Genomic DNA, 22996 nt, shown 5'->3' on the forward strand with positions numbered 1-22996 from the left:
TGAATGAAACCTGACCACAGCAATGAGTGATGATAGATGAAAGAGTCACCGTTTGGCTGGTGGCACATGGAATGCTATTGTGTGGGCTAATATGTGGAGCTGAACATATCACTTTTGTTGTTTTTGTAAGTATTACTATTATTAATAGTAGCATCGCAACTGTAGCGGTAGTTGGAAGTTGATATTGATTTTTTAATCATTCAGAAATTCAACATGCATCCTTGTCCTGTAACCAGAGTAAAAGAAAGAGAAGGTTATAGCCTGCAGTTAAATGTGACGATGACAGAGGATGAGATTTTTACATTCCAAATAAACACCTCAATAAATCCCTTCAAATGTCTCCCATCTCCCTGTCTCTGTGCACAGAGAAAATGTACAACAGTAACTAGAAACAATGTGAAAGGATAAATGACCCTTCTCTGGGGTAAAAACAAAATTCCCTGTTCATAAAGGTCAAGAAGAAGGTGCCATGGGTTTACTTACAACCAACAGTCTTCTTCTCCTATTTTGCATGGTGCTCAGAAATACACAACCTCCTAAATACTAAAATGTAAAATCTAAATACTAAAGCTCAAGTAATTGCACTAATATATGAGAGGCTGCCTGTGTTAAGTTTGTTAAATGTTGGGTCTTGTGCGTGTGAGTTGGCAATCTACAACGTATGTAGAGAAGATAATTGGAAATCAAGATGGAGCCCCAGTGTTTTCATGTTCAACACGGTTTTGAATATAAACATCTATCATAAATACATACATATCATAAATACAAATACATAACAAGCCGGAGGTAACACAGGGATTCGAACCGGCAAGCCCCGTGTTGGTAGGCAACAGAATAGACCTTTACACCAGCATTTCCCGAACCAGTCCTCAAGGAACCCCTATCCTGCAGATTTTCATTGTAACCCTGCATAGGTAGCCCTGCTTGTACTTACTCAACCAATCATCTCACAGCACTTAATTATGCAAGGTGTGCAACAGTTGACATAATTCATTGCTGATTGGTTGAATAACTACAAACAGGTACCTATTCAGGGTTGCAAAGAAAATCTGCAGGATAGGTGTTCCTTGAGGACTGGGTTGGGAAACACTGCTTACGTTACCCGGACTCTCATTTTCATTTTCATACAGTTACACACCACCACACCAGGGAGCTGCCCAGAGCTAACAGTCATTTGCCCTGCCAAGGTTTTCCAGGCAGGGGGGGGGGGATTGAACCAGAGGTTGCCTAGTAGATAGACCACTTCTATAAACTCTGAGCTACCTTCACCTCCTCTATGGTCAAAGCTGATGGGCTGGATGCATAATGAAGAATATCATGGAAAGGTCTGGAGTGTATTTAGGATGGATGATACATGACAAACGATAATACAGACCAAGGATCTAGCTATGTGTGTGTGTGTGTGTGTGTGTGTGTGTGTGTGTGTGTGTGTGTGTGTGTGTGTGTGTGTGTTCGTGTTCTCCTGGATCGCCACCTTGCTGTGGTGAAGTTTGCATGTACCAATGATCCCAAGAGCTATGCCATCCAGAGCTTGGCTCCTGGTAGGGTCACCCAAGGCAAACAGGTCAAGGGGGAGGTTCCAGACGAAGCGCGGTCCAACACAGACCTCAACAGCAGAACTAATGGAAGATGTCTCCAGGTCACAATGGTAGTGAAGGTGGATGAAGGCTGCAACAGAGGGTGGTCCCCAGTCGTCTTGGTTCTTCATGCCATTGGACTCTGGCCATCCACTGCCAAGGACCATGTGGTGGGTGCAGGCACATCAGCCACTCTACGTAAAAAGCTGTCACGCGCAGGCGTCCTTCCATTATGTGGCTCCATGATCGGCCTCTGCCCACCTGAGGACCCAGCGGGAGGATGGTCATACTCAACCAACTTGCCATGGTGGAGAGGTTTGCATGCACCAATGATCCCAAGAGTTATGCCGTCCAGAGCTTGGCTCCTGGTAAGGTAACCCAATTTGGATAGGTCGAGGAGGAGATTCCAGATGAAGCGCGATCCAACACAGACCTCAACAGCAGAACTGGTGGAAGATGTCTCTAGATCACAACAGCAGTAAAGGCGGGTGAAGGCTACAACAGAGGGTGGGGTCCCCAATCGTCTTGGTTCATGCCATTGGACTCTGGTCACCCCCTGCCAAGAACCGTGTGGTGGCAGCAGGCACATCAGCCTCTCCACATAAAAAGCTGTCACATGCAGGTGTCCTCCCATTATGTGGCTCCAAGATTGGCCTTTATGCCCACCTGAGGACCCAGAGGGAGGACGGTCATACTTGACCCCGAGTAATCGCTGATGATACTTGTGTGTGTGTGTGTGTGTGTGTGATTCTGTAACTAGTAACAGATACGGGTGTCTCCTGGATCGCCACCTTGCCGTGGTGGAGAAGTTTGCATGTACCAATGATCCCAAGAGCTATGCGGGCCAGAGCTTGGCTTCTGATAGAGTCACCCAGGCAGATAGGTCAAGGGGGAGGTTCCAGACGAAGCACGATCCAACACAGACCTCAACAGCGGAACTGGTGGAAGATGTCTCCAGGTCACAATGGTAGTGAAGGTGGATGAAGGCTGCAACAGAGGGTGGTCCCCAATCGTCTTGGTTCTTCATGCCATTGGACTCTGGCCACCCCCTGCTAAGGACTGTGTGGTGGCTGCAGGCGCATCAGCCACTCCACGTAAAAAGCTGTCACATGCAGGTGTCCCCCCGTTATGCGGCTCCAGGATCGGCCTCTGCCCACCTGAGGACCCAGAGGGAGGACGGTCATACTCGACCCCGAGTGACCGCCAGTGATGTGTGCATGTGCGTGCGTGTGTGTGTGTGTGTGTGTTGTATATATATACATACATCCCCTACTTCAGAGTGAGACAAATAATATTAATACTTTAACATTTTCCATTAATGTGAAAAACCTCACTAAACACATTCCTACCTTCGATAGCTGGGTGATACAGGCATGAATGTTTAGTCACAAAAAGGAGATTTGATTAGATTTTAATAGAGGGAACAGTTGAAAACTCTCACGAACACACAATGAAACAGTAGGGAGGATGCAGATGGAACAGAACAGCGGTGGTGCAGTCGGTTCATAGAGAACAGATGCCAGTGGTGAGATCCACTGGAAGACTCCCACTTACAGAGGCTATAATAATAAGTTTAAAAAAAAAAAAAGGACCAACGTGGTTCATGACGTGGAGCCGTGTGATTTTCAAATTCAGAGGATTGTGGTTTGTTTTTTTATGCCTTCACCAAGCCGTTGGCTCTAGTTAAGACAGGAATTTAGCACGGTGCCTAATGGTGGACACATTTAAAGAGCTAGCCTGCTGCTTTATCTTCCTGTAAGTGGTTCCAATTAAATGATCCCGGGTTTTGTTTAATTCGGAAAAACTCCTATTATTGAACATTGCAGACAATCAAACTCGGCAAATTCGCAATAAAACTAATCTTTTCATCCACAGTTGCATTTGTTAGTCACAAAAAGATGCAACCACTACTTTCAGGCCAATAATACTTTTTCTAGCAATTTTCTGCTCAGCTCCTTCTAGCACTTCAGTGTAAATGTGTACCCTCTGCACAGAATGACGACGTCGATGTTGGGGTTAACGTCCTGCTGTAATCTCTTCAATCGCTCCAGCACCCGCTCACTCACACACACACACACACACACACACTCACACAGTTTGGTGAGTAATAATTAGGACAGAGGTTAGATTAGGATGCCTTGAACGAAGACAAAAGACTCCTCTTAGACTCTGATCAACAATTGAACAGGTCAGAGGTCACTGAAGTGGGACAGCTGCACGAGCCTAATACCCCCCACTCACCAGTTTTGCAGGGTTTGTTGTTACCATGGGAACAGACAAGCCGAAGCTTGAGTTGGTCATCCTATTGTTCCACACTTGGATTGACATTGCTTTCGAAAATGATCTCACGAGATGCATTTCTGCCATTCCTCCCCTGACTGGAGTGTTAACTTCCAATTTCGATGGAGAGTGTTGTTGTTTAGCCCTGCGTGACTAAACGGGAAGTAAAACACATAGAACAAGTTTTTTTGTTGGGGGGGGGGGGCTCACCAAGAACGTGATGTTTCTTTCATTTTTGGGAAGTTATTATGGCCGCCCCATGTGATGGCATCCGCCCTGGGTGAACTCTGCACAGAGAGTACACTCTTTTTCTAGAAGTTTGAGAAAGTCTCATACAATAAAATCTAAAGCTATTGCATCCTCGTATGTCAAGATATACCCACAGTTGTAGTGTGTTTGGCCTTAAGGAGGAAATCAACTCCATAACCCTGGTAGTGATACGAGACAGTAACACAGGAATCCTTCAAAATGCTAAATGTTGAAAGTTTCTGCAACTACTCGCCAGGCTCATCTTTTTCCGCTTTCATTCATCTCAAATTCTGAAGGAGGGGTCCTTTGGTCACCCGCCCCCGCCCCCGCCCCAGGGATACACAAAGACACTGTCCATCCCACATGCTGCTTCAATCCCTCGAGGGAACAATGAAGCTGCCGAGTCAATATATGGGCAGAGCAGCCATCACATATTCAGTTCAATTCACTTCAACTTATTGTCGGTAAAAACAACGTGCAGGCCCATGTTAAAAATGAAATAAGGGCTGCGGCTTCACCAAACAGTGCAGGACAGACATAGACAAACACAGCAAGCAGCAGTTTTCCCTCCTTTTCTGAGAGGACAGCCTGAGTCTTATCTCGTCCATTTTGTTAGCTAACGATCGGACATTAGCCATGAAGATGCTGGGGAGGGAAACTTTGAAGGGAGCGCTACTTAGCTTAGCATGTAGCCCATCTCGATTCCCCCTCTTCCGTTTATGTTGCCGATGGGAGCAGCATTTCCACTGCGAGACCAGTGAGCAGAGGATATCATAGTATGTACCCCCCCCCCCATTTTCATGTTTATCTAACTTTACACTTCCCTCCTTTAATATGCTGCTGGACATTTGCTTTACCCACTATAAGATATGAACAGCCACTTTAAGGTGGGATGCCTCGCTTGGTTTTGTGCTGTTCACTCCCATTTTAAAAGATGCAGTTTGGCAATTGGAACAAAGGGAAAGGTGTGTGTGTGTGTGTGTGTGTGTGTGTGTGTGTGTGTGTATGTGTGTGTGCCCTGTGTGATGGCCTAGTGGCCTGTCGAGGGGGTGTCTCCCGGCCTGCCGCCCAATGACTGCTGAGATAGGCTTCAGCATCCCCGTGACCCTGAGAGCAGGATAAGCAGTTCGGATAATGGATGGATGGATGGATGGATGAGCCTGGCAGCTGGACACTGGGCCAGCCAGTGAACTATAAGGAGCGGTTTAGATGATGACAACAATAAGCAGCACCATGTTTTGAAAATGACAACTATGGCAGTGAGAGGAGAGGTTAGCATTGATCCCATTATATAATTAGTTTTATCAAAGACATTTACAAAGACTGCAAGCATTGTGTGCAGACATAAGAAATAACTACACAAACTGACCTGCTAGAGGCAGTGGTGTTTACTGCCAACAGACCAGCACATGTGGAAATGTGGCGCTCCTGTTCCGTGTGTGCGTGTGTGTGTGTGTGTGTGTGTGTGTGTGTGTGTGTGTCCACATGCTGCAGCTATATTTCACCTCCCTTCTCGTTCACTCACAAACAGACACACACACACACACACACACACACACACAAAGCTACATAAACCCATAAACCAGGATTGGTACAGAGACACAACCTATACCTATAGGTTGCATTGTTCCCATATATAACTGAGTGACACCAGCAGTATCACTAGCTGACTTTGACCAACTCATTTTCTTCAGTTTACTTTTGATTGATGGCAAAAGATCCTGTCGGGCGTCCGGGTGGCATAGCGGTCTATTGTATTGCCTACCAACACAGAAATCGCCCATTCAAATCCCTGTGTTACGTCCAGCTTGGTCGGGCGTCCCTACAGACAATTGGCCGTGTCTGCGGGTGGGAAGTCGGATGTGGGTATGTGTCCTGGTTGCTACACTAGCGCCTCCTCTGGTTGGTTGGGGCACCTGTTCTGGGGGGAGGGGGAACTGGGGGGAATAGCATGATCCTCCCACGCGCTACGTCCCCCTGGTGAAACTCCTCACTGTCAGGTGAAAAGAAGAGGCTGGCGACTCCACATGTATGGGAGGAGGCATGTGGTAGTCTGCAGCCCCCCCTGGATCAGCAGAGGGGGTGGAGCAGCGACCGGGACGGCTCAGAAGAGTCGGGTAGTTGGCGGGATACAATTAGGGAGAAAAACGGGGAAAAATCCAACAACAAAAAAAGGTCCTGTCTATCCCTAGAGACTTCCAGGTTTAGGTTTCTGGTTTAGTTGATTGGAATGCACACAATGACAAATTGATAATCAAGCGAAAAAGAAAAAGCAGAACGCTTAAAAGTGAAAGGAAAAAAATTACACTGCTGATTAAACTAAAGACAAGGGTCACGTAATACCTTTTAACTCCAGGGGAACAAAAAGAGAAAGATGGGAAAACAAAGCTACCGGCGGGCCTACCTTGTTGTAGTAGTGAAGCTGTACCATGTGCCACTGACCATCGCTGACCCCACCCTGGATGAAGGGCGATACTGTGGTTTTGGTCTCTCCTGAAAGGAAGGAAGAAGGAAAAGGGAGAACAGGATTTAACAACAGTGTTAGCCTCATCTAGGTCTCGTCCCAGAACATTTTACATTAGTAGGCCCTTCGCCAAAATAGTTATCCAGTGTCTTTACTCAACAGCACACTCATTTAGTTGGCTGTTCTTGGGATCAAACCCCTCTGGTTATGAACCATCGGGACACACTGCTCATGTGACTTACTATTGTGTACTTTTTCAGATTTGATGTGAACTTCCAAGAAGATCTCTATGCAGGGTTCTGTGCAGTGACCCCAGCACACTTGATCATTGCACCTGATGTCATGCATCTCCTTATGGACCTGTATATTACCAGGCCCTAATCACTTCCCAGACCCACTAACAACATCTTAGGGGTTGAGTATCTTGCTTAGGGACTTACTCACAGTATGGTGGCTTTGCAGGGATTGTGAGCACATGACCTTACAATATTACAATTTCATTTAGCAGATGCTTTATCCAAAGCAACGTACATCTGAGAGTTAATACAACACAAGCAAGGATCTAGTCAGGGGACAACAACACATAAGTTTAAAAAAAACTAGGTTCAAGTCCAATAGGACATGGGTGTCAACAGGCAGTGCACAAAGGCAATGCATAGGGTGCATAAAAGCATTGTTGTTTTTTTTTAATACCATCAGGTGTGGAGGTGTTCAAGAAAGAGCTGGGTCTTTAGCTTCTCCTTAAAGATGGAGAGGGACTCAGTGGATCAAATGGAGTTTGGTAACTCGTTCCACCACTGGGGAACTACAGACGAGAAGAGTCTAGCTAGTGACTTAGGGCCCCATTGTGGCAGAAGTGTCAGGCACCTTTCATTGGCAGAGCGTAGTGAGCAGGACTGAGTGTAGATCTGAATGAGGGAGTTCAGGTAGACGGGAGCCATTTTAGTTGCTGTTTTGCAAGTGAGCATTAAGGTTTTGAATTTGATGTGGGCAGCAACTGGGAGCCAGTGGGGGGATATGAACAGCGGGGTGATGTGCTGTTTTGGGTTGGTTGAAGACCAGACACGCCGCTCTGTTCTGGATCATTGGCAGAGGTTTTAAAGTGCATACAGGGAGACCTGCCAGTAAGGAGTTGCAGTAGTCAATGCGTGATATAACAAGAGCCTGTACCAGGAGTTGTGCTGCATGCTCAGACAGGTAGGGTCTAATTTTCCTGATGTTGTACAGGGCAAATCGGCACAACCGAGCAACCGAGGCCACGTGAACCTTAAAGGTTAGATGGTCATCAATCATGACACCCAGGTTTCTGGCAGACTTTGTGGGCATGAGTTGGGTTGACCCACCACCCACGGGGATGAGCTTTGGGGTAGGGTACAATGCAGGCCAGGTGGCAGGCAAAGGCGGGGACTGGGGTGTGCCAACGTCCAGCATCGCAGACTGGTCCAGGAGAACCAACTGGGAGGAGATCCCGGGGTAGACCCAGAACTCGCTGGAGGGACTACATGTCCATTCTGGCCTGGGAACATCTTGGGATCCCCCAGGAGGAGCTGGAGGGTGTTGCTGGGAGAGGGACGTCTGGAGCGCCCTACTTAGCTTGCTGCCACTGCGACCCAACCCTGCAGAAGCAGCTAATGATGAGAGTTGGGTTGATCCAAGCTGGATAATGATCTGTTATTGCAAGGATGGACTGGCTGGGATGACCTCTTCATTACAGCATTGTCTATAGCTGGGCTATGCAGCCACCCTTAACATACGTAGGTCCTCGAATGAACCTGAACTCCACGTAAGTCTGAGCAACTCAAAGTGAGTGCAGTGTCAGCTATAGTACAGAGTCCCTGAGGCTGGGCAGGTTTCACAGTCAATCATTTAGCAGGCTGAATGGTTGCCAAATCTGAAGATGGGTGGTCCAGCTGAAGGGCCTTATCCTTACTGAACCAGGGCACTCACTACCGCCAAGGCTACATCTGACCTGCATGTGGCCCTTTAATATCAAAGTTACTCATCCATGGAGCGTAACCACCGAAAAGCAAGGTTTTAGAGTTGCTTTTTAGTTAATAATCATTTATATTACACCTACCTTCAGGAAAGTAATTTATTGCCAAACCCAACAGACTGTGACACACTTCACCTCTGTTTATCTTTCATTTTTCCCAGACATCTCATCCTAGTCTACATGACCTTTGCCCCCTCCCCCAGACCATTATTCAGCTACCAAATGAGATTTTGCATTCCAAAGGCAATGACCTGTCTGTATAGGGAAAACATTCTCTCTAATTTACAACCTAGTACACTATCTTGATGGTACAATTAAAAAAAAAAGTACACTGAATCTGGTCATCTGGGCATCTTCCATCTCGTCCACATAAGACAAAATAAGAATGAAGAAAATAAGAATGATAAAAAAAAAAGGATGCCACACATCTTGAGTAGTTGTGGTAATAACATTAACAGCAATAATAGGGAACAAAATCAAAAACAATAATGATAATGTACTACTACTTCCTTCTTTCTCTAGAGAAACTAAACATGTTCGCCAACCATGAAAAATGAAAGACTGCTCGGTCGCTAAAAACCAGACTCAGTTTGTGTAAAATTTGAGGAACCACATGGAAATCCCTGCAAATAAAACGGACATCGCTACAGTACAATGCAAACCAATATGTGAGCCAAAGCCGGCTTCATAAAAGCATTGAAGTGCTGACTGACCTGCAGAGAAGGTGAGCTGCACTTGTTCCTCAGTGATCTCTATGGCCATGAAGTCATGCTTCTCATTGAACCTGCCGTTGTACAGAAGCAGTGCATTCCTCTCTCTGGTAGCAAACCTGGGAGTGAAAGAGAGATATGAAAGCCAATAAAGATAACAATGCACAAAAGGAGAGCTGTTCCCTTGTCTTTTTTCTCCAAGTGTCTTTTTTTACTGGGGGAAAAGTAAACAAATCCATGCTAAACTGAACCGCAGTAAACTGGAGATGAGACGTCAGCGTTTGAATGAATGAACTCCAGCTCTGCTGCATCAGGTGCATCTCAACAGTAGTGGCTGTAGGAGGGGAGTGTGTCTGATTTGCTACCCAGATATTAACCCAGCAAGGATTTGAACCAGCAACCAAATAAACTTTATCTGCAGTGAGCTAATTCTGCTCAGTGCGAGCGACCTTTGATGACAGGAAATGAAAGAGAATGGAACACGGAGCGTAAGGGAAATAATGAAGCGAGGAGGACAAGAGAGAGAGCTTTTGTTAAACGAATAGTGAGAGAGGACAGATTAGAGCGAGCTTGGGGGTCGGTGTGTTGGGAGTTGAACCCGCGACACTTATCAGGGTATGGCATTGAGCGATACGGGAGGCTTCACCAGGAGTTCAGGTGGCATATGGCACGAGGGCAGCTCCACAGGAAACCAGCACCAACAAAACAAAACACCTCCATCACTCACTTCCTGCTTTCCTTATTTTTCTCTCTCTCTCTTCTTCTCTGTTTTCCAGGGAATGCCTGTCTGACACTGAGCAGACAAGCTTAACCTGCCTTTTATCAAATCTCAGATATCCCCGTTACAATATATTGCAACAACTATCGATATCAGGGCTGGACTATTTCCATATTAAATGGGTCTGTTTTGTTCTGTTAAAAGAAAAAAAATCAAAACAGACTTCCACCAACCTCACAAATACATGTGAACTAACTGAAGGAGGTTCATAGGATGTGTACGAGATGTACATTTTACACATCTAACGATTTAAATGGTGTAATAAGCTTGCATTCCCTAGATCACCGAAATTACCAGCAACTGATGGGGTGGAGGTGGAGGGTCAAAGCCACAGATTCAACAAATATTCCTATAATCCTGAGATCTGTTATTAGACCGGATGAAGTGTCTGGGGAAAAGAAAGAAAAGTCCCTTAGTGTGTACAAGCTATGGTTAGAACTTGACAAAGTGCTTTATTAATCGGAAAAATAAACCATTAAACGCTGCCAACAACAGAACCGATCATGAAACCCAAGCGGTGGAGTGGGTAAAGTGGGCGGAGGGGAGCTGGGCTCCGTCGGGAGATAACTGCGAGGGGAAGCTGGAGTGGATGATTTTGTCCTCCGTGCAGCATCCTGTGGGCGGTCAGGTGGCCGGGAGGCCTGTTTTCCTTCCTGAGTCAGCGGTTCTTCAATGAGGCAACGGTTTCACACACACACACACACACACACACACACACACACACACACACACACACCAGTGGTCCGCCTCAACATGCCTGGCTCACAAGACAAAGGCCTCTAACTAGGTGGTGTTTATTGTTGCTGCCATGGAGACCACATTCCTGTTGTACTGCACAGGTATCCTGTGGTGGTATCAGCAGCCTTACATCACTTCTGATGGTTATCATTTGGGTGCAGATAAATCTTCCCGTAAGCCATCACATCCAGGTGTAGACGAGCACACGAGTGAAAGGCAAACGTGTCTGGAAATGGACTTATCTGATGAGTAAAATGTGACATTTTCCCCCTTTGTAATTAATTTAGTCATAAATCCCCAGAGCTAACAGGACAGTAAGCCTGTGCCAGTTGACATAAGTTCATGTCAGGCAGGTAAAAGTAATTTGTCTTTCTACACACATACACACCCCGGATAGGCATAAAGCACCGCCACACACGCACGCGTGGCACGCACACACACACATATTCATGCAGACAGCTCAGGGTTTTTCGCCCAAGAGCATTCTGGTAGTGGTGGTGATCACCTTAGATGCAATACCATTTCCCTAGCCAACCTCCAGTTAACCAGCTGACAGTGAGCAGTCAGTCCTCATGTCCTGTACTGGCTAACCTGCTACCTTTGCATTCAAAGCATAAGGAGCAGCTAAGCAGGGCAAATGGGGTCAGCCTTGGCCCTCAGATCAGACAAGCAGGCTTATTGACTTGAGGTGGCCAGTTGTACACTGGCTGGTAAAAAGTAGTCAGGGGAAAATGAATATAAAGTAGAGGGTAACATTTTGTCAGTATTCCCAATGGTCCCGCGGGAATCCCGCAAGTAGGGAGGGTAAATGTGACGTGTGCAGGATTGAGACAGCACAGGAGAGGTATTCCATGGGAATGGGAGGTACAGGGAAGGTAAAATAAAAGAAAAAATTAAAGGGCAACGCGACGCAATTAGGCCTACTTTAAATAATAATAATAATAATAATTAAGAAGGAGTAGAGATGGAGTATTTGTCTTGCAAACAGTGAAAAATGATTCTATAAAGAAAAGGTTCTTAGTTATTTTCAGTTATACAAGGATAGGGTGGGGTGGAGTGGGATGGGACAATTGGCATCACAACAAAACACAGCATAAAAGCACTGAAGGAGTTGCAGTGCTGGGACAAGACGGGAGAAGACTGGGCAGGACAAGAGCTAAATGTCCTTCCCATTAAGCGCTCTAATGTAAAACCTCTCTCACCTGTGCTGCTGAGACGTGTTTGAACATCTAACCGTTCAAACACAGCAACAACAAAAGACAGTGGTTGTACTGGGCAGTTCTGGTCATGCCTGCTCAGTTAACTTTCCCCAGAAAACTAGAGGTATAACTTCACACAGTCGGGCGACCGGTTCAGGTGGATAGATGCTGGCGTGTAAGTGTAGACCACCTGGTTGGCGTTTACCTGAATGAGACGGTGAAGTGGAACCTCTGGCGCAGGCCTCTGAAGGTAATGAAGGACCGTCCCGGGAAGCTGCGGGTGGTCATCTCACAGTAGGGCTTCTGGTACTCCCCCGGGGGGCACTGGCACATGAAGCCCCCCACCAGCAGGTCCACACACTTGGCCCCGTTCTTACAGACTCCGGGCACGCATCGACCGGACTGGGAGTTCATTTCGCAGTGCTCTCCTGGAGAGGCGAGAAGAAGCTCACTTGTTTATTCGAACGCAACACGGACACATATCATCCAGAGTGACTTATAATGGCTCAACACGTGGCAACTGATGGACGCACACTGACTTATATTGGGAAAGAAGGTGGGGACGTGATTTTTATTTTATTTTAAAAAAAAAATTTTTGCGACTGCTCGCATAAATTGAATCAACAGCACGCACATGTTAGCATATGCTCAACGCACAAATATCTACTTCACGTTATGCATGTCCACATCCTAATTTTTGTGTAGGACCCTAACTTTCTTTGTGTGTACTGCATGTGGAGCATTTGCACTATTTACCGTAGGTTAGGTCTTTTCCTTTTAAGAAACAAGACCAGTTAATTTACTGATTTTTGATTTTGCCTCACTACAGGAAAAGTCTTTGTTTGTCCACGCAAGCCTACAAAAAAGAAAAAAAGGGGAACATGATGTAAGAGAAGCAAAATGAAACAGGTTGAATCTTTCTGACGGGGAGGTGTTGATTGGGGGTTAATTGTCTACTCAAAAATCGTTAAATTGTATATGTAAGCTTTTTAGTGGGCTTTACCTAAACACGCTGTAATAATTATTAGACAACTGTTGGAGACATTTTAGCGTACTCTAAAGGTTGGTGGGAACACGTTCCTACCATCTTCACCTAAACTTAGGACGATTACACTGACTGTAGCAGGGTTTGAACCCTAAAACTCTCTGCTACAGGACAGTCCCTCTACCCAGGAATACACCCTACCTGCAGACGACCAGCTCATTTCAGATTACAGACATGCCAAATACGAGGCAACAATACCAAGCAGTGATCCTCACTATTTCCCCCCCTCCCTTTTCTCCCCAATTGTATCTGGCAAATTCCCCCTTATTTTCCAAGCCATCCCGGTCTCTGCTCCACCCCCTCTGCCGACCCGGGGATCCGATACATCTGGAGTCGCCAGCCGTTTCTTCTCACCTGACAGTGAGGAGTTTCACCAGGGGGACGTAGCACATGGAAGGATCACGCTATTCCCCCCAGTTCCCCCTCCCCCCCAAACAGACACCCCGACCGGCCAGGGGAGGCGCTACTGCAGCGACCAGGACCCATACCCACAGAAGATGTGCTGCTTTATAAACACCTCTTTTTGACTTGTGGAAATGCCTCAGAGCTTAACTGAATTTTATTTGTGGTATCAGGAAAGTTGGTAACAGATTTTTAGTAGTTCAATTCCGTTATTACCAACTCTGAAAGCTTGTCTGGATGAGCTCAGGAGGACAGAGCAGGGTTGAGGGTGGGGATGTACCCCAGAGCTTAGTTATAGTACTTAGCTCAGTGACCCGGACTGACCGGTGATCTGTGTTAGATTATCGAGTGGCTTGTGGCATAATGACAGCAGGACAATGATGTGGCACCAACCCGGCCCCAGACCACTGTGGTGGTCTATAGCCTACATGTCACGCCACCATTTGTTGGAGCAGTTTCAGTACAAAACCCTACAAATTCACTTGTAGAACACCTTTGTATTTTTAGAGTCACTCACCACCAGTTCAAAGACTCAGAAGACTAGCTCTCAAAATCATCTTTTGTTTGTAAACAGAGGTTTAAAATGACTTATAAGTTTAAGAATAAATAAAGCGCATAACTTCAAGGGTTGAGTAGTTTTCAAAAGAAAGACGTTTCTCCGATGCGAAAATGAAATATCATAAATATGTTTTTTTGGGTTAGACGGGAGCTCCTATAGATGGTTTGGTTGATGGTTCCCCTACAATAGAGAAAAAATGTATGTGGTCTTGTATGTGGGGTGAGTCAAGTTTCTCACGAGGGAATATTCAGAACTGCTATTCTTATAGTGACACACATTCCACTGAGAGTTTTTAAAGGCGTTTTGTCCCGCATGGACAATATCTAGTGTCACAAATTACCTACCACCTAAAGATCTTACCTTGGAGAACACCTAGTAATTTTATGCAGCCATAGAATTCCAGCTTTGGAGCAGATAAAGGCCGAGCTGAGTGAAAGACGGATAATCTCCACTCCGGACAGAACCAGGAGGGATCTTTTTTTTCCCCAAAAGTGTTGGAAACCTGAGAAGCAGCCTGTCAGCTCAAAGGCCAATGCATCTTGCTATGACTTGTGAGTCCTGGAGCAGGCAAGGAGTCTGCCAAGGCCACAAGGCCCACGGCCTGGGAGTTATTTGCTGGTAATCGTGCTGTCAGTTGATGTCTACTTTTGCCCCAAGGTGAACTTTAATAACATTGTAAAATACCAAGTACCTGGCAACATTTTGGGGCTTATTCGAAAAGCAGTATTGTGAAATGCTCGAACAACATTACGTAATAGTCATGGTTCGGTGAATGAAAGGTTAATTTTCCATTTAACTACTTTGTGAGTCATGGAAAAGCAGAGGTGGGACCAAGTCATTGCTTTCCAAGTCACAAGTCTAGCTACTCAAGTCAAGTCCCAAGTCCTAAACTTTGAGTTTCAAATTCTTAACATGTCTTTATGTGGTCTTCACCGCATTTAATCCCCTTTCAAAATGTTAACAACGGAGAAAAAAATAATATACTAAACGTACGCAAATCGTGAATGCTTTTTAAAGTAAGCACTTATTATGGATCGATTCAAAGTGGATATGTAATCATGGAAATGAAGAGCTGGTTGGCTGCACACTTTTTAAAAGCATTTCATCTATGGGCTTGGAGGCGGTATCAAGTCTTGCAAGTCAAAAGGCTCAAGTCCAAGTGAAGTCATGAGTCGTTGGTGTAAAAGTCAAGGTTGAGTCACAAGTCTTTCTTAATTTTGTCAAGTCAAGTCTAAAGTTACCAAATTTGTGACTTGAGTCTGACTCAAGTCATTTGACTTGAGACCGCTGATTAGGTCAATATAATGCACTATGATCACAGTCATTGTCTTTGGTGGATATTTCATTATGAAATTAGACTCTTCTGATAGTGGTGATTGAATAATACCTCAATATAAAGTCTAAGAAGGCAAATTAGACTGTCTGCAGTTTTATCCTGTCTGTCTGCCTGTGTGTCTGGCTGTCTGTGTATCTATCTATCTATCTATCTATCTATCTATCTATCTATCTATCTATCTATCTATCTATCTATCTATCTATCTATCTATCTATCTATCTGTGGCAAGCTAGCTCACTAACTAGCCATCCTTCCATCAACCTAACCACCCATCCATCTGCCCATCCATCCATCTGTACATCCAAACCCGCCTACCAACCTATCTGCCAAGCCATCCATCCATCCATTCCTTCATCCAACAACTCACCTGTGAAGTTCTCCGGACACTCGCAGGTGAAACCTCCCTCCCGGGTGCGACACTTGCCATTATTCTGACAGGGTGAGGAATAACACAGGTCAATCTCCGTCTCACAGTAGTCTCCTGTGAAGCCCGTCGGACAGCGACACCTCAGCCCGGCCACAGGGTGAATTGGCCTAAACAGCACCCTGTCAGATGTCACGAACGGCGCCGTGCTGTCAAACCGCAGCACGGACACGCACTTCATGTAATTCTCACAGGGCTCTCGCAAGCAGATGTTGTCATCAAACGGCAGCACCCGCTGGGTGGACAGGAGGGCGAGCAGCGTCCGATTAAGGTAAATCTGCTCCTGTAGAGCTTCAGAGGGGAAAAATCGCTCTGGGGCATTTGAACCCCTGGAGCCCCAAAGGTCATTGGGGTGCTCTGCCCCGGGGGGCTGAAGAGCAGAGAACGTCACATTGAGGATGCTTCCCTGAACATGTGTGTCGTTCTGGATGTTAAAGACGAAAACGTCGTCCCGGCTGGTGGAGAGGACCGCCGCCAAACTGTCCACGAAGAGGGACAGCAACGGAGACAGGAAGCGCTCCTGGGACATGTTTTCCAGGCGGACCGTAATGCTGTTGGTCAGCATATCATCTGTGATGATGGTGACACGCAAGGTGCAAAGCGCTGTGATGTGATGGAGGCCATCTGCATAGAGGAGAGACAAACAGCCGTCTTTCAGACCTCCAATAATTGAATTTCATCAGTAAATGCCGACTAGTGTCCGCAAAAATACAAACGCTAACATTTTGTTTGTACACACTTAAAAGAAGTAACACAAAACTGAAGTATAGAGTTATACAAAGCAAAATAATTCAAAGTTAGACAAGAGCATCTGGGAGAGGGATGTTATATTCAAATAGTAATCAAAGATGCTTGACAGCTTTACCCACATTAATTAACTCCTATAGTCCTGAATGCAAGCTGTTGTTGAAATGTTAGGTCCCTCATATTGGAGGTTCGACCTGTCCATTCACACCTACATCACCATGACCTTAAGATTTCAAGTGGACTTAAATTTCCAGCAAATCCCTGAGGGCACAAATACAGTATTTTATTTGTTTTTTGGCTTTTTTCCCTTCTTCCCCCCCAATTGTACTTGGAAAATTACCCCACTCTTCCCAGCCGTCCCGGTCGCTGCTCCACCCCCTCTGCCGATCTGGGGAGGGCTGCAGACTACCACGTGCCTTTCCGATACATGTGGAGTTGACAACCGATTCATTTCACCTGACAGTGAGGCGTTTCGCCAGGGGGACGTAGCATGGGGGAGGATCACGCTATTCCCCCCAGTTCCCCCTCCCCCCTGAACAGGTGCCCTGACTGACCAGAGGAGGCGCTAGTGCAGCAACCAGGACACATACCCACATCCAGCTTCTCACCCACAGACACAGCCAATGTGTCTGTAGGGATACCCGACCAAGCCGGAGGTAACACGGGGATTCAAACTAGCAATCCCCGTGTTGGTAAGCAACGGAATAGACCGCTACGCTACCTGGATGCCCTAATACAGAATATTTAAACTCAGAGATTGACAACACTGCAAGCCACTGACAGTGAGAAGTGCAAGGCTAAGAGCCATGGTGCCCTGGTTATAGACTGTGTATAGGAGTAGATGCCACAAATATGGCCATTGCCCTAGAACAATCATGCAGGAAAGAGAGATACTGGGGGAAGAAATAAAAGTGGCCAGGGTGCGAAGAGTGAAACCCACAAGAACCTAAATGGCGAGGAATTCATTGTTACTCCCTGAGACGAGTGAGCTGAAACAGGGCGAATTCTCTAAAAGGTTACTCTTCCCAGATTGTTGGGGCTTTGTTAAGGTCTTTCCCTCTGGCTGTCCCTTCACGGTGGGCCCCTCTACCAGTGTGCTGTAATTGCCACACAATGAGGACAAGGTTTCCACTCTGTTACACTGTCCTCTCACATATTGTCCACTGGGCCAGACGCACAGCAGTAGACACAACAACAAATTAAAAAAAAACAACCCTACACCATTCTGATGTAGTAAGTGCACATACACACACACACACACACACACACACACACACACACACACACACACACACACACACACACACACACACACCGTACACAAACAACATGCATAGTAAAGTAGTCATACAGTTTTGATACATAGGAGAATATGTGTGAGATAATGCATGCACACATTCAAATGCACAAGCATGCACACACACACACACAGACACGCACACATGCACACAGAGACACAAAGGGTGAGCAACCCTTACTAAGTAGCAGCTGGTGATACAGATAAAGGATTTGAACAAAAGGCTACTTCTATGTGCTCGTGTCTCCTTCATATCACAATTACACAAAATGTGAATTTAGTCAAGTACCTATTTCTTCACAGTCTTAATATGACACTAGCACTTGTCCTCAAGTTTCATGTCACCTAAATCTAGGAAATGGGCTTTAAATCAACCCCTAAATCGAGGAATTCAAGCTCAGATACTACTCCCAAGCGCCCGTCAAACTCGTATGTACAAACAAGAGTCTAAATCCTGTCTTTTATACTTCTTTACAAGCCCTTGTCCTGTGTTAATCCAAAGCAAGTAAAATACATTGCCATTCCTCATTCAACCACACTGTAATTTGATGCCAACACCTGTTTTGAATGAACGACAGTCCCTCTAATGACTAAACCACCACTTACAACCAAAAACCAAAGCATTTCAGCAGTGGCCTATGTGATTAAATCTGAGTTTAAATAGGATTAATTCTATTTCACCCATTTAAACAAACTGCATTTTCTGTTCATTATGGATTTGGCGAGTTACAGAATCTGAAGACATTTTGAGTTTCAGCCAGATACTTATTTGCCTGTAAAGTGGTATTTAAGATTGTGAAATAAAACTTGTTGGGCAGATAGCAGCGTGCTAGTGTGATTAGAATGAATGAAACCAACAGAAAAAGCTGCAGGAGAGGTCATGAGGTAGTGCTGACATTACCTATTGGGTTCAATGAGGAATTCTGGCAATGCTGACGGGCCAAGATGTCTCACAAGGTCACTTAAAGACAAACTCCGAATTCAGAAGTCGGGTTTTCAAATAAGTTTTCCATAGCAAACCCATGTTGAGCACAATGCGTGCCCATATAGTCACTGAGTAGGCTGCCCTCCAAAGAACCCGGGGAGATAAAGAACATCTTTCTCAATCAAAATTTACAACTGGGGAAATTAGTGCCTGACAGAAAGCAAGTAAGGGCTGTTTATTCTGGCATCAGAATATCAGCATGCCGTCGTCGGGGTAACTGATCCTATGTTAAAGATAAAAAAAGAAAAAGAAAAAAAGGGGTGAACAGACCTAGGCCATTAAAGTGATACTGACGTCAAAAATCTGAAAATCCCTATTGATAGGCTACGTTCCGAGCTGGAATGTGACCACGGAGAAATTCAGTGGCCGCTCGAGAGCGAGCTGTGATTGATTGTAAATGGTATCCAATGACAAATGGTGCCGGTGGATACGTAGACACCAGTTAATTTGCATATAGGGCGTGTCTGTAGCGAGATGCTATAAAACCACGGAGAAGCCGTTCATTCACCCTCTTCTGCTAGCTACTTGGCTCGAGTTTGTGCTATTTTGCTGAGACTTTATTATCGATCTTGCTACGACGTATTGCTATCTATCTATATATCTATCTATCCATGTCTCTATCCATCTATTTATATATATATAGCTCAGTGATTCAAATCCTCACACCACTGAATTTCTCTTTTTTTTGTGACGAGCGGTACCGAGCCCCACCCACCCAGGAAGACAGTAGCCAACAGCTTTGAATTAATAAAACCAAACCCATTTTCGGTTATGATTCAAACTCACAATGTTAAAAAATGAGTTCAGAAAGGGCATGTCAGTCTCTCTTTAAGTAATCTGCAATTGGATACCAGAGCCAAGTACTGTAGCAGTTAAATTTTATTTGTAATAATCGCATCTAGAAATAAATGTGGGAGTGCTCAGGTGGGTGGCAAACCCAATGCGGAACACTGCACAATTGCCAGGGCTTCTGGGTGGTTGGCGCGCCGATGGCGACGGCAGGGGGGAATAAGGTGAGCCTCCACACACACATTCATTACATTTTACCATAGAAACCTGCAGTTGGCAGGTGACAAGCCTCAGTCATTTGGCTCTGCATGCATCAGAAGATGCACGTGGAGGTCTACGCCCTCCCCGACCGCCGTAAGCGTTGGGCAATGGTGGGGCCTTGGGATTACAGGAAACTGAGCTTGCCAAATTGGGATGAAAAGAAAATAAAGGAAAAAGAAATAAAGCTGAACAAGAACTTCAAGCACTGGCACAACAGTGACATCACTGGCTGAGACTAGTGAGGAGACACTTATATTGTTTTAACTCGATCTTATCACCATCAACATTGTGGGCAACTCAGCCAAAGTCTTTGTACAAAAAGTCCTCGTCCTATGGGAAATGAGTGGCTCTATTTGAGGCATTAGAGAGTGAAGAAGAAAGCTCCACAGTTTGTTCTCGTAAAAATTAATTAAGCTTTCCAAATAACAAAGTTGTCGATTAACACGACCCGAAGTTCAAGCATTCCTTAAACGTTTAACACCTCTCCGTGGAATGTCACAGATGTGCAAATACTTAGCCACAAAATCACATATCAACACAGCTAATAGATTCTGGAAAATACGTTCAAAGAATCTGTTCCAAAGTAATTGGGCTTAATCTTTATCTGTGAGCATTCATAGGTTTCTTTCATACCTCCCTCTGCAGGTTCTCACTGGTTGAGCTCACTCAACAGTTGTGCGTCCAACGGACCCTTTAGACCGTCTCAATTGGACCTAATCGAATTACATCTCTTCAGTTCCCATCATTTACACAGGGCAGAGTTCAATGGGTCTAAGTGTCTGGTGCCCCTGGTATGGCAATCACTTTTGTGTGATGTTAACTATGACTGCTACGTAGATCTCAACAAAGATAACTCACATTTGCAGGCACCAATATGTGATGCTCCCATCCATAGCAAAGTAAAATGAGCAAGGAGTAATTCATTGTCTTGCTCAGAGACAATCTGATCAGACACTTAGGGCTCTAATTTCCGGATGGCTAAAGGCCAGCGGTAGCGCTAATGCAGAGGTCGTGACAATTTTGTTGGGGGCAAAGTGGTTTTTCTCTCGCCTGGGTGCATTTGTTAATTTCCGGGCTGACCATGACATTGCTTGTGCCAAAATAGACATGGGCCACAGAAGAGGGTGTGTCAGTGAAAAGCAGGTGGCTCAGTGCTAGTTTGGTGTCAAATAAGGCCCTGTGGTTAGCACTGTTGCCTCACAGCAGGCCATCCTGGGTCCTTTCTGTGTGGAGTTTGCATGTTCTCCCCATGCCTATGTGGGTTTCCTCCGGGTGTTCCGGTTTCCTCCCACCATCAAAAAGACATGTGCAACGACTACAACCAAATACTACGCCTGCATCTCTACCGGGTCAGACCACGTCTTAGCCCAGATGCAGGCGTTGTGTGGTATTTTCTGGGCTTTAGGTGAAAGTGCACTAAGCATAGACATCCAAAATCAAACACGCCACTTTTGTGTATGTTATGCTGGCCTATTCCATTCCATTATCCAAACTGCTTATCCTGCTCTCAGGGATGCTGGAGACTATCCCAGCAGTCATTGGGCGGCAGGCGGGGAGACACACTGGACAGGCCGCCAGGCCATCACAGGGCTCACACACACACACTCACACACACACACCTAGGGACAATTTAATATGGCTGATTCACCTGACCTATATGTCTTTGGACTGTGGGTGGAAACCAGAGCACCCGGAGGAAACCCACACAGACACGGGGAGAAAATGCAAACTCCAAACAGAGGACGACCCCCAAGGTTGGACTAACCAGGGGCTCAAAACCAGTACCTTCTTGCTGTGAGGCGACCACACTAACCACTGTGCCACCATGCCGCCCTTAATATATAGACCCAGGAAAAATAATGTTGTTTAATTTCTATTTTTTGTACATAAATTAAGTGTTGGAGTGGTAAAGCATACATTGCAAAGAAAAACATGTTAAAACTTGATTTTGTACAAATTTTACAACATGTCCACTGTAGTGGACACCCCCCCCCCACACACACACACGTGACGTCATTTTAAAGGCACAGTTGTCCTCTTTGGGGGGAAACAGGACTGAATACAGTGGCATGTATAGTGTAAGAGATATGAGCAAAAATGCTACGTCCACTACAGTGGACAAAAATTAATTGCTGGGTCTCAAGAGGTTAACCTCATTCAACCCGAAAGAACGAACTGATTTCCTACGCTAATTGATCCGTGATCACACTGTTTAAGGCAGAGCAGGCCCAAGGCTTTTACGGGGCCCTAAGCAGAATTTGATTTGGGTGCTAGGGCGCGGGGGCCTTCGCTTATGCCTTGGGCCGGCTCTGATTAAGGTCTCCTGCTGTATTCATAGAAAGAGCAAGACGCTGGTGAGAACGAAGACACGTTAAACAGTAGCCTGTCAAATCATGATGTTTGCGTGTTGTCTCATATCACATTGGAATTGGTGTTTTGTATGCGCACCTGGCGACTCTGCACCTCCCGAACCAGGACATCAGTTTCCTCCTGGAAGAAGCGTCTCTGTCTGAGCCAGTCTGGACTTCCGCCGTCCATTACGAAACTGGCAGGTCGCCATGACAGATCGCGCGCTGCTTTTAAAGGAACAAGAGGAGCTGATTTGATTGGCCGTAATAGAAGACAGCCCCGCCACTCCTACTGGTCATTTATATTCCTTCTAATCAAACCCTTTTACAACGGCGCCTCCGTTGCGCCTGGTTACCTCCAACGCAGCATGTCCCGAAGTTACCAAGAAATAATGGGCCACACCTACGACCAGAGAAGTGAACGTGGGAGAAGACCGCCATCAGCAAAGCCCCTTTCGGAGATATCGTTCAATCTGATACCGGAAGCAATGCAGTATGGATGTTTTTAAAAATATTGGGGGTATCTATACTTTTAATGATTTTTGACTGTGGTGTGTTTTTATTGATTGTTTTTTATAGGTTATTTTATTGGTTGTTTTTATTGACTCTGTATTATTATTGTAAATAAAGTGATTTTCTATGATCCGGATACGTTGATAGCTGGTTGACGAGTCTAACCCTTTAGTCGAGAGGTCAGCGATGCTTCCCGCGGTGCGGGCGATACGGGTTCGCGTCCCGGCCGCGGCAGTCTCTGTGGTCCCCCCCCCCCCCCCCGAAATCGCTGTAGTGTGTTGAGCTGCTGTCAGTCCACACAC

At 45.7% G+C, this 22996-nt stretch overlaps 1 protein-coding gene across 1 annotated transcript in view; it reads right to left on the minus strand.

Moving 5' to 3' along the window:
* The window catches only part of LOC130114448 (cadherin EGF LAG seven-pass G-type receptor 1-like), a 94919-nt gene that overhangs the window by 56655 nt on the left and 15268 nt on the right, over nt 1-22996 (minus strand). The window contains exons 2-5 of the mRNA XM_056282330.1: nt 15698-16378; nt 12194-12416; nt 9277-9392; nt 6511-6599 (exon numbers count right to left, since the gene is read on the minus strand). Of these exons, the coding sequence (XP_056138305.1) occupies nt 6511-6599; nt 9277-9392; nt 12194-12416; nt 15698-16378 (1109 nt within the window). The remainder of the gene's footprint in view (nt 1-6510; nt 6600-9276; nt 9393-12193; nt 12417-15697; nt 16379-22996) is intronic.

The sequence above is a fragment of the Lampris incognitus genome, chromosome 6 (assembly GCF_029633865.1).
Source record: "Lampris incognitus isolate fLamInc1 chromosome 6, fLamInc1.hap2, whole genome shotgun sequence".
Lineage (NCBI taxonomy): Eukaryota > Metazoa > Chordata > Actinopteri > Lampriformes > Lampridae > Lampris > Lampris incognitus.